At 29.1% G+C, this 13,066-nt stretch overlaps 1 protein-coding gene across 2 annotated transcripts in view; it reads left to right on the forward strand.

The window, feature by feature from the left end:
• The window catches only part of nAChRalpha6 (nicotinic acetylcholine receptor alpha6), a 447,337-nt gene that overhangs the window by 328,704 nt on the left and 105,567 nt on the right, over positions 1 to 13,066 (forward strand). For both annotated transcript variants that reach the window (XM_088228339.1, XM_088228340.1), the window contains exons 5-6: positions 2,680 to 2,860; positions 10,390 to 10,465. In XM_088228339.1, coding sequence (XP_088084465.1) covers positions 2,680 to 2,860; positions 10,390 to 10,465 — 257 coding nt within the window. The remainder of the gene's footprint in view (positions 1 to 2,679; positions 2,861 to 10,389; positions 10,466 to 13,066) is intronic.

The raw sequence follows: 13,066 nt of genomic DNA on the forward strand, positions 1-13,066 counted from the left end.
AGCCTGGGTGTTCTATGATATAATTAACCACTGTAATTGAGCTTCCTGGTCCTCAAATACGTCCAAATGTTTGTAAACAGGCTGAATTTTCTCCCTAGGAACTTATTTAGATTTAAATTGGTTACAACAGTAAGAAAACGTTTTTAAGAAAGGAATATGAAAGTCTAGGCATTAACAGAGCTTATGTAAAAAGTGCATTAAGTGGCTACTCAACCAGCCAATGACAGTTCATAAGCCTTGCAAAATGCTTTAACTTACATATTCCCTTTTTAATTTTTTTTTTTTAAATTTAGACCTAAATTACTCCTAAGAGAAGAAATCCAGCCTGTCTACAAACAATCAGATATACTCAAAACATTGTTGAGTTGGAAAATTTATTCTATTTCATGTTGGAAAATTAAAGTCATCCTCTATTTCCATTTTTTAGAAGCTTGGTTATCAATATTTTTATGTTTTTATTATTTGGTTTTTTTAAATGAGAACTGCTGGTAAAACAAAAAAATAATTTTGCCAGCGTCACGAATTACAAATAAGAAAATAAAATAACCAATTAGATTGATATATTGTATATCAGGCTGGTCATCATGTAGTTTCAGTTTCAGTTCAAATCATTTTTCAGCCACCCAATTTCAGACACCTGATATCGGATCCTTTTCATTTATTTAGACAGATAAGGTTCTGCCAGTCTCTTCTTTCAATTCTTTGAACCTTTGGATTTACCAAGTCTAAGAATAATTAATACCGCGTCGTGCTATACCACGATTCCTCGATATAAAGCTGCTTTTATGATATATTGAGGCTGTTTTATCATTACACTTCCAGCGCAGTTAAATAACTTTATATTTAGTGTTGAAGGGTCACGGTCATAAAAATGATATAAGAGCCTTTGAGGCGATAAAAGGTCATTCGTGAACTATAAATATTGCGAAAATTACATAAGGGTAGTTTATAGAAAATAAAAGATTTATTATGGTATGAACTAGATTTAGTTTTTTTTATTAAGGTTGATCCTTTGTTTTGTAATGCAAAAAATATATAAAATTGGCTTTAAAGAAAGCGGTGATCTTAAATAATAAAATGATATTTTTTGTGTGAAAAATAAAACTACATTTTTTTTTTAAAATGTAAAACTTTGCTCTTGTATTTGAAAACAAAGTAAAATTCTTTTGAACCTAAAAAAGAAGCAACAGCGGAATCAAAACAGTGTAGGTATTTTTATCCATGCATTTTGTCAATTAACGTCATATTTGTTAAATTGTTATGTATGATATACTCAACACGAATTTTCTAGCGAGGAAGGGCTAGTTCACAGGCATGGGTCGTTCTTGGTTGTGTCACTATAAACTGTGTTTTTATAATTAACTAATTTATGAGTATGTATGATTTTAATAAATAATAAAATAATAATAAATGAGAAAATAAAAAAAAGGAGATCGATTGAAAACGTCAAGTAAATGATTTAATTAAAGAAATTAATAAAAAATATTCAACCTGATGTCATTTCCATGCTTAATTTATTTTATACTTTTGAAATAAAACGCCAAAAACAAATTTCTTATTCATTGGAAAATGAACGTCAAGTATAAGCTAATTGATTTCTTAAAATGGTTTTATTTTGATATTTTGTGTCTACGTTGTACTATATTTATAATTGTTTCTAATAAAGAAGTTGAGGAGTATATTCGTTATGAGAAAAGGTTTCTGTGAATTTATTAGCTCAATTAGCTATTAGCTAACATGTTATTAGACGGGAGCTTAAAATATTGCATACTGCATTCCCAAGGAAAATCAATCATTATTAGTCAACTCTCGAGAAACTAGAAATTTAGTTTAAATATTGGCGCACAACATTATGTTGGATAATTAATAACCGTGATTAACTGATTAAGGATACAATCTATTAAAATATGGTTAAAGATATTCAATAAATATAATTAAATATTTCTAAAACGAGATGAGCAATTCAAAACAGCGATGACCCCCCAGTTAGTGAGTAATTGAAGGTATTAATAATGTCCCAGAAGAACCGCACTGATAATGTTTTTAAATGTGTAACACAAATCTATAACTTATTAACAAATCAACCCTTAAACTTATTCAATAAACAAATGTGTAGAAAGTAAAGAGAATTTCACTGTTTCAATGTTAATAAATAAAATTACATGAACACATGTTTAAAACGAGATAATACAAAAATTTTGTTTTCTAGTTTAAATACTACCGCTAGTTTTTTCAGATATATGCAAACAAATTGTATTTTTCTTAAAAACACGCGGCACTATAGAAATTAGTAGAAGCATAAAAAAATAAATTTTAAATAATTTTATACGATTCTTAAAATATTTATTTGTTATCTTTTCATTTATTTATATGATAATTAAGAATCAGAAATCAAATATAACATACAGTAAAAATTATCTTTACCTTGTAGTTACTAAAAAATATTTAAAACGTTTTGGTTTAATTAACACTAATTAAAAATCTAACAGGCTCATCAATTACAAATAATGTTTAAATATGTCATATGGTAAAGTAGTTGTAACGTTGTATGTTTATGACTCGATATATTGCCTGTTTGGCTCTATGTCTACGTGAATGGCTATATATTGTCTTTAGGGCCCTGTGCCCCGAATATTAGAAAGGCTGGTTAAATATGATTTGTCTTGGTGACGCAAACAGTGCAGACGAAGGTTTCGACGGGACGTACCACACAAACGTTGTGGTCAAACACAACGGCAGTTGCTTGTACGTTCCTCCTGGTATCTTCAAGAGCACATGCAAGATAGACATCACTTGGTTCCCCTTTGACGATCAACACTGTGACATGAAGTTCGGTAGCTGGACTTATGATGGCAATCAGGTACAAGCTCACTTTCCAGGGAAAATACTCACCGACTCACCACAACACCATTTTATCACTTTTTTTCATTCCGACCTCATTCTGCTGTGACTGTCTCGTGGAACATAGATTTACTTTTACATCAATTATTTGTTTTACTTATCTGTCACATCAGAATCGGTTCGGATTGTGTATTATATTAAAACACCCCTTTTGTAAAATATTTTGTCGATTCAAAGCACATTTTATTTACTTTGAATTACACTTAGCTCCATGGGTTAAAAAACTTATTTCTGAAGGATTGCGATAAAATTGTTCTATGTTGAAACACTTGATATTAATTAAAATATTGAAATAATTTATTTATAAAGAGAACCATAGCTATTTGAAAAAATTCCGGGTAGTTATTTTACAATACTTCTACTGTTTCTTAAACATAAAAACGTTAGGTTAGTAAAACTCATTATCATTCGAAAAAAGATATTTATGAGGCAAATTTTATCAAATGATAAACTTACATTATTTAAATATTTGTTTAAAATACGCCTCGTAAAATTTAATAGCATTTTACATATTTTTCATTGATATTAGACAAAGCATTAAATACATTTTTCACGGATATTGGACACAGACAGGAAAGCATCCCAGAAAAAGTTAATCGCATTTTTGAACACCCAATATGAGATGCCTTACAAAGGAAAATAGCGGGAAGTTTCCAAACGAAAAACTTCCCTTAAAAGAGGGATCCCCGTTGAATTCTCAATAAAGCTATTACGAAAACATATGCCAGTATCGCCGGTACTTAAACTTCTCTTGTTACAATCTTCCATTTTTAATACCCACATAAAATAACATACTTAAGTTAATGCCTTTACAAAAGTTTACATTTGTCAAAATCATATTTTCAAAATGGTTAACAATAAAAACATAAACAGACACTTACACTTACACCAACGTTAGCTATTAGATTGTTGTTTAATGTGCAAAGTCTTCAATGCCAGGGAACCATGTGATAATTGATTCAACTCGTCAATAGATAGAGTGAATTGAGGTGTACTATTTTGCATGGGGCAAATAAAAATACGTCCCATTTTATGTGCAATGCATATTATACTATTTCCTAAGTGTTCTACTTACTATTCTCTTGTGTCATGAGAAAGCTCTTCTTTAAAAAAATGCTCCGTTTTTGTTGTTTCAAAACCCAAAATTTAAACCGTACATACGTATGTATATTTGTAAATGTACAAATCATATAAATGTGTTTTGAAAAACATGTTATTCACCTACTGAAACAACGAAAACGAGCTTAATGCTTTACATATGAATATTTTATTTGTTAAAAATATTATTTTGATGGCTTGATAAAATGTAAACGTATTTATAATTCACACTAAAGCACGTTGTCTTATTTTAATATGTAGTTTTAATGCATGTTTAGTTGATGTAATTTTATTGTTATCTAGTTCATGTTTGTAAGCTAATGACAGTTAGAATCTGTTCAATGTTTCGAAGACGAATGATGCCAAATTCTATGAAGGATATAACAAAATGGAGTACGAGTTTTACCAACAACATAAAGGTTCACCATGGAACGTGGTTTTGCTCAGTTTGGGGGACATTTTACGTCTTTTGTCATGTATCTTCACGTATTTTGAAACCGAATGGTATTTCTATATTTTGTATCCGTTTTTCGTTTCTATAGTTGGTTAGCTGGGCTTTTCTCAGACTGGAAGAAACGGAACACGACTTCTCTTTCGGGGCCGGAAATTAGTTTACGTTATAGAGAATTTTGGACGGACACTGAATAATATTGTTTTGTTAAATATAATGAACATTTTACCGTGTACAAGGTATTGCGCTTATATATTAAGATAACGCTATGAAGTGTAGTCATCTTCAATATTAGACCAAACGAAATTCTAAGTAAAATTTTATATTTTGATGCATTTATTTTGTGGTTATTTATTATACGTAATAAAACATGAAACACCAAAAACGCAAATTTATATTTAAAAAAAATATATTTTACTCCCACCATAAATAAAACAAACCCATCTTAACAATGGAGGTGGATTCTTTTTATAATCGACAATTTTTCTTAACAATTATCTAAATTCCTACCATCAAACATTAAACCTGCATTCTACACAACTAATAATATAGGGTTATTGTTAAAAATCACAAAGGCAAATTCCGTAAATATAATAAATCTGGCATATACCAATTAAATTGTTATGATTGCGATTCAATATACATTGGAAAAACAAAAAGAAACTTTAATATTAGAGTAAAAGAACACTTAATGAGCCTAAATAATAATCGTTTTTTTGAATTGGCAAACCATCTGATAGAAAATAATAATAATTTCAATAAAGACACTGGATTAAAAGTACTTCATGATGAAAATGAAATATTAAAATTAGACAACTGAGAAATCTTAGAAACTAATAAAACCTTTAACAATAAGAAAAAAAGAATAAATAAACAAACAAACAATATTTCTTTTAGTCCAATCCTGTCTAGTTTCAAACGTATCTTTCTCACATTACCATCCTTTCAAGAAATAAAAACTTGATTAATTTGTTTTATTGGCAACATACTGATACAATAAAATGAGACAGAATTTATTAGATAAGTTAACCTTGAGAAAGATGCTTGTGAGGCTTTGAAACTGGTAGATGGAAAAAAAATAGTGATTAAAAAGAAAGTAGTTTTTTAATTTAATTACAATGAATAACCAAAAAATTTACAATTCAAATATAAATTTCATTACTCGTTTTCGTTTGCAAAAAAATCTTATTAGAAATGATATAAAAAATTGAAAAGCACAATCAAGAAAGATGTAATATTATCTTGTCATTTTGTAAATAAAATGAAATATTAAGTTTAAATTTTGTCAGCGCAGCAAATTCGTCACTGTAAATTGTATTTTTGTATTTGAAAGATAATTGCCTTGAAAAATATCATAATACAAATTGATGTTGTTCTATTTATATTCAATGCCACAGCAGATGAGGCATTTTGCAGCTTTTTGTTCTTTATAGTAGCATAATAAGAGCAGCAGGAAGAATTGCAATATCCAACATAACCTTTGCATACAAGTTGTGAAATCTACAGAATAGTAGTAGAATTATATAAAATTAAAATCGCGGTTTATGAAATTTTCAAAGGAACTTAAAACAGTTTTCTGGTATTTCGAGGGAGTGTTTTCACTGTGTTAAGTATCCAATTACCAAAATTATAAATTATTATTTCATATAAATTTGTTGCAACTGAGAGGGAAAATATTTTAATTAAAGGTATGAAATTCTAGGCATTTACAGGGCTAATAGTTTGAACCAGCCAACGACAGGTTATAAGCCCTGTAAATCTCTTGACTTCCATACTCCCTTCCCAAAAATATTTTCCCTCTCTGTTGAAACAAATGAGACCTAAATAATTCCCCAGGGAGGAATTTTAGTCTGTATACCAACATTTGGACGTACTCAAAGCATCGCTTTTTAATAGTTTCTTAGTTATTTAATAATACAATAACTCAAACTGACGGATACTTATTAATATTTATTATTAAAAATATAAGTATTTAAGAAACTATATTTCATAGCTGTGTTATTGTGCCTTTGAAAAGTTTCAGCTTGTATTTATTGAAAATAGCATCATGGCCAGTAAATTCATTATTTGCCGTGTTGTGTAAATTTAAAGAAGTTTGTTAGAGTTTTCGTAGAAATGGCATTACTTTGGTATGTGGTTCGTGTAGGTACCTGCATAATGTATCTTGTCTACCTGAAGGCAGATAAAACTAATGGGAAAGTAAACTTAATTACTACTTTGTAAGGAGAGGTTGTGAGGAGCATACTGAGTGGAAAAGTTTCTTGGAGAATCGCTTTAAAGGAGGCAGCGTGTTCTCTTAAAGCGTGTACTATAAGTTGTGTGGGTTATTTGTTAATACTGCCCGGGATTTAAAGGGTGAGAGACTTATATGTGAATCAACATCTCGTCGCAATTCTTTTGATGTATTTATCGAACGCACAAATATTTGGGTTCTTTCGTTTAATTTGCTTTGAAAATTTGGGAATAAAACACAAAAGCACGGAATTTAAATACAGAAGTTTTCTAGTAAAAAGTTCATGTTCTTAAATCCATTTCTTCTCTTTATTACTTTTAAAAAGTAGCATGAACCCTACACTGCCCAACGTAGGCGATCTGCTACTTTCCAGTATCGTAGTATAAAAGTGATATCAAACATTTTTATCACTCAGCGACCAGTGTGTTATACTGTAACTGGGTAGAATTGTTCGATAAAGTTCGAAACAAAAGTCAGTTGCACGTGTTCTGTCAAAAACACAATTTAACTTATGTTTAAATTGTAATTGCTTTGTATTTTTTTGTAAAGATTTGAAGTTAAAATTGTTTCCGCAGCTTTCATTGTAAGATAAAAAGATATTCTTAAAAAAGTTGTTTTTTGTTTTCTTAACATTTCCTTACTTTTTGTATTTTCTAACCTAATATGCCCGACGAAGCAAAGTATTTGCGTAGATACCTGAAATATTAAAATAAAGCAGAAAAAAAACCAGTGTTTACATTTAAAAACATACACAGATTTTAGTTAGAATTAGAATAATTGGGCAGTGAAAGGTTACATAATATTCTTTTTTTATCATTTATTTTTTATGTTTCTGATCCAATACTTGTGGTAATATACTCATGTGGCTGAGTCAATTAATTGCTCTTCCCTTTTCAATACACGTCTTTTAGTCCCATGGAGTCAAAACTTATGCCTCAAATAATGTACAATAAACTTACGTATGTAAGTAAATTAATAAATTTTAGATCTGCCGATAAATGTTTGGTTATTTAACATCAATTACATAGTAAAGATAATTCAATTTGTATTGTAAATGGAACCCACGTATTAACATATTTTTTATGTAATATTTTTTTTTTTTTTTTTATGCTTTGAATGCATTTAAATTCTCAGAAACAAACATTTAACCAATTAAAGCTAAATGTATCATAGATGAGTGATACTTTTTAACTATTTCTTTGAGAAATAGGTAAAATGTGCAAATTGTACTTGGGTATAGGATTTAATAAGATTCATGGTGAATTATTTGGCAAGTTTCTCTGTTTTGATTCAGCAAAGAATAACATTTATTTGACTTAAATATAAATTTAATTTATTACTATTAACATAACGTTTCATACTTAATTTGTCTTAAATTGTAAAAAAATGCTATGAACACTCCATTTAATCATTTTTAATGCGCAATTTCCTGAAAATAACACTGCGAATTGAAACGTTTTGTGTATTTTCATGATTTATAAAGTAAATGTCGTCCAAAGTAAGTGAAATTACGATCTCAACGATTAAGGTCTCCCGTTAGAAATAGCTTAGCGTTCGGTTAGCCTCGGCCACCACAGTCAGCTGTGGCGTCGACGCCGCGACGCGACGCTACCGCCACTAAATCATCTTTTCTCTGACAGCCGCTTACGTCTTCATTGTACGAGAATAACTGCAGTAAAAGCGCCTTGAAAGCTCACCTCTTAATTTAGTCAAAAACTCGCTTTCACCCAGATATTGCACTGGAAAAGAAAAAAAATCATTTTTGTGGTAGGTTTTTTAAATGATCGACGTTTTTTTATAGATATTTCTTAATAAGTATTATTTTGCTTTATGAGAGGTTTCGCTATTTAATTTGTTTTGTTTATAATTTTTTTCTTACAACAATATACTTTTTTTTCACATCACTTTTCAAGCTTATGTAAGTAACAATATTTTTTGTGATTTCATGGCGATTTATTTTTATATTCCCTTTAGCTCTTAAGCTATCAGTTACTTTAGATCAATCGACGCATTTTTTATCTAATGAATTTACTTTATAAAGTAGAAAAAAAGCATCACGTAATCATCACTGTAAGTTATGTTTATCTTGTCCCCGAAACTCTCTTAAAAATACAACATTTTATTTTTCCTATTGCAATCCAAAAAATGGTCACCCTCTTTTGCGCGGTTTTTAGAGTTCCGTCATAATAATGCAAAATCAATTATTCTTGACAGTTAATTATCTAAAGATGTTTTGAAATAATAATTTGATAAAACATTGATTATTTACATAGATTGCTTTAGAGTGATGCTTAACTTATCGATTGTATGACTTGACATACGTAATATAAAGACGTATGACTGATTCAAAATCAAGTACTTACCATAATATATTCATCTCTTGTTTCCTGAGAGTATTCAAGAAGATTGAATGTATAAGCTCGCACATTTCGATAATAATGTGCTTGTATTGTTATATATTTGCTTCCAAGAGAAAGCTTATCATAAATTCCATTACTGAACCTCATATCCTGCTGAATACATTGGTAAGGACCTTGCAGTTAAGTGTCCCGGCGGCCATGTTTAGAATTTACCCACCCCAAGAATATTAATGGAGATTAAATGCATACCAACCCTCACACTGAGCGATCCTCACTACAGACAATGTCAAGTGATCTGTCGGAAGAACCGCTAAAATGAAACGACTCCACGGTACACATACATATTATAATAAAAGAGATATTCTTCAACACGAGATGAAAAATGATTCTCGAAAAAATTGTCATTTACATGCATTAAAAAATATTTAAATAACAAACAGTCATTTTAACTATAGTTTAAACACAGTTAATAGGGAAAGCATTACATAAAAAATAATTCAGGTGAAAACGAATTATTTAGCGTTTTAGTAATTAAATACTATTGAATTAATTTATTCGAACTTATTTACGTAAATAATAAATTTAAATTTGAGTAGGTATATGTGTATAAAACTTTAAAAATCAATCAAAAAAGTTCCAGACGTAATAAAATCATGAGTTTTTGTGTTATTTTAGAAATTACATTATGTTAGAAAACACTAACAAAAAGAGGCATAAATTATAAAAAACACTTACCTTTATTTAGGTACTGTGAAATTAATAATAGACGGCAAAATAAACTTTTATTACTTGTGTTAAATACATATTAATACAATTACTAAATTTCATAGTCTGAATTTTATGACATTTATAATATTTTAAATAGTAACCCGTTGAATGTTGAAAAGAAAAATCACTAGATCGTTGTTTACATTGGCAAATAAGAACTTTGATAATTGTTCTTTAATGGCCGGTGTACTATGAAAAGGTAAGTATTTTAATTACTTAAATGATTATGTTGCGTAAGTAGCTAGTTGTATTTTGTTTTAGTAATTTTGTAGTTTATTTTTTTACAACACGTAATGCAGGAGTTTTCTTAATGACACGGTAGGAATCGTTACAGAATACTGTATAAACAAAGCATAATGTACATTGCATTGTATAGTAGGTATCCTGAGATTGAAGCATGATTTTATTAATTATTTTATTCGAAGTTGAAAACAAGACTCAACTTTCAATTTTGTTTAATAACATTTTGTTTTTTATAATCCTTTTCTAGATAGAAAATTAGTTTTGGGAATGGTTTTAGTTTATATTTTGAAATAAAAACATTACAATTTACTAATATGTTTTAATATGATGTGCAGTTGGATTTGGTGCTAAATTCGGATGAAGGAGGAGATCTCTCAGATTTCATCACAAATGGAGAATGGTACTTAATTGGTAAGTTAAACTTTATTTACTTATTGTTACTCATCACATCATTACTCATTGTTTTACACCCATAACGACTTTCCAGCTTTTACTCATTTACAAAAAAAAATGATTTGTAGACATTTATAAAATATATGCAGTTCGTATGTATATAACATAATTCAAAAAAATTAATATACACTATGTTTATTTAAAATGATGTAAATCCTTTACGTATAAATTTCTATAAAACACCATAAAATCAGCTTTGAAAAATTAAAAACTATTATAAAATTGTCTGTGAGTATTTCATTTAAAAAAAAACTAAAAACATTGTGAACGAATCCAATGCTCGTGGCCTCATTAACAAACTTGATCTTGTTATAAACTTGTTACATTTGCTTTCATCTTATGTGTATGTTCTTACTTAAGTGTATTTAACACCCTCTCTGCTATGTCTTATTTTAACTACTGACCATTTTAAACATGCGAATATTACCATACTATTATTTAAAAAATATATATATATGAACAAGCTAAGACAATATATTTAACTACAAATCATTTGTTGTAATAGAAAACTACGTACATGACAATGAAACCTTTTCAATCCCACAATTGATTGCTTCAATTTATGATTTTACTTTCTACTTCAGTTACTTACGGTTAATATTAAAGTCCCGGCTTGCTCAAAATAGAATTCGTGTTAAGCCGAGAAATAGGGTTAATAGATTGTACAAAAAAATAAATTAAAAGAAGTGACTCCTGTTTAAGACATTTCAAAACCTTAAGTTATTAAGCTTTTGTTTATTAAATAACAACTTAAGGTATCTTAAGCATTTAAAGTTTATTCATTATTTCATAATACCGCGAGGTAGTTACTTCGTTTAAGTTAAAGGTTTCAATATTAAAAAAGTGAAACAGTTCAGTTACTTTGGCAGTATTATTTCTGAATATCAAGACCCCGATTCTGAGATAAATTGCAGAATAGAAACTTCCTGAACAGCATTTAACAAAATAAAAAACCTTTTTTGTAATGATAATATAAACCTATTTATATATCCCATGTTTTTTTTTCTCATGCACTCGTATTTAAAATAATAGAAACTCTATATATAAAGTTTATATTTGAAGCACTAACTTTGTGGTTATTTTATTGTAATATAAACTCTTTTAAATAAACAACTACAACAGTGTAAGTCACTTTCCAAGCACATGAGTTCTTTCTCGTTCTCTTTTTTTGGAGAGTTACAGTGATAACATTTACTGGATGTGTAAAAATAGATATGTATAGAATTTTAAAAAGCATGTACCTTTTATGAAATGTATAAATATAAAAATAATCAAAAAGGCTGAGACAACGAATGGTCAAATGTAATATGGTCTGTCCTTCTGTTCGATGTTGAGGCGGGGACTCTTAAAGCCATTATTATAAACCGCCTTAAAGCATTTGAAATGTAGATCCACCGTAATTCTCAGAATAACATACTTAACATTCGTTAAGAACATCTTTGACCGATATAATAACCAATAATGAAGTATTACGTAGAGCCAATACAAATAGGGCACTATTCACCACCGCTAAGCTTCGTAAGATTTCATATTTGAGCGATGTGTTGAGAGGTGATAAGTTTGCCATACTTTTTATGTTATAGTTTTTATCTGTTTTCAACCTGTCATGTAGGGGAAGATCGAGGGACGTAGATGGGTTGGAAGAAAACAGATTTCCTAGCTTCGAAACATCCGTGCATGAACCAGGATTAGTAAATTAGAGCTGTGGAGGAGCTGTTCCGCACTGTTTAGGATATGGAAGCTTTCTCCCACGTGGTCAAAGGTCGGAGGATCTCACATGACACGTGAAGAAAATTAATTATTTCAACTAGGTTTTTATTCTCTTCTATGAATTCTACAAACAGACGGATTTTTCTATTTGTACCATTGATTATGACTACACATTCAAATCATCATAGTATGATCATATTAAATCACTACTTGCCTATTTGTAGCATTCATGGAGGAAGATACAAATATGTGTTTTTAGTGATAGACTGAAAAATGATGATTTTGAAGTAACCTTGTTACAGTAATTATCCCACGGTATGATAATCACCCGATTACTGTTTATAAAATTATAACAAATACGCAAATGAGAGTACATTTTTTAAAGATTTAAAAAAAAGTTCTTGGACATTTAATTTTAAAATTCTTTTTATTTTCCATTCTGCTTCAATTTTTTTTCAGTCTTCTTATTTTTCGGCTCCTGTTAGGAGCATAATACTTTTAAAACATAGAATATAAAAATTGTACTGGAGCGAATGACTATCATAATGCCACAAAAGCTCTTGTTACTATCTGTAAAACGAATGACTCGGTAATACACGTTACAGCTTTTAATAGCTTACAAATCGAGATATTTGAATAAAATCATAAAAAAAATACCATAGAAATACGAATTATTGTACATTTTGGTTACTCACGTCGAATTGTTTTAAGATAGGTTTTCTTTGTTACATAATATTATGGGAATAAGTTTTAACAGTATTTAGCAACCGAAAATGCTTTGTTATAACATGTAATTTGAATTGCAATTAAATAAATAAAAATAATATTGCACTTAAGGTATGCCTGAAG

This window comes from Micrasema longulum, unplaced genomic scaffold (assembly GCF_059751315.1).
Source record: "Micrasema longulum isolate JH-2025_06_02 unplaced genomic scaffold, ASM5975131v1 h1tg000578l, whole genome shotgun sequence".
Taxonomy (NCBI): Eukaryota; Metazoa; Arthropoda; class Insecta; order Trichoptera; family Brachycentridae; genus Micrasema; species Micrasema longulum.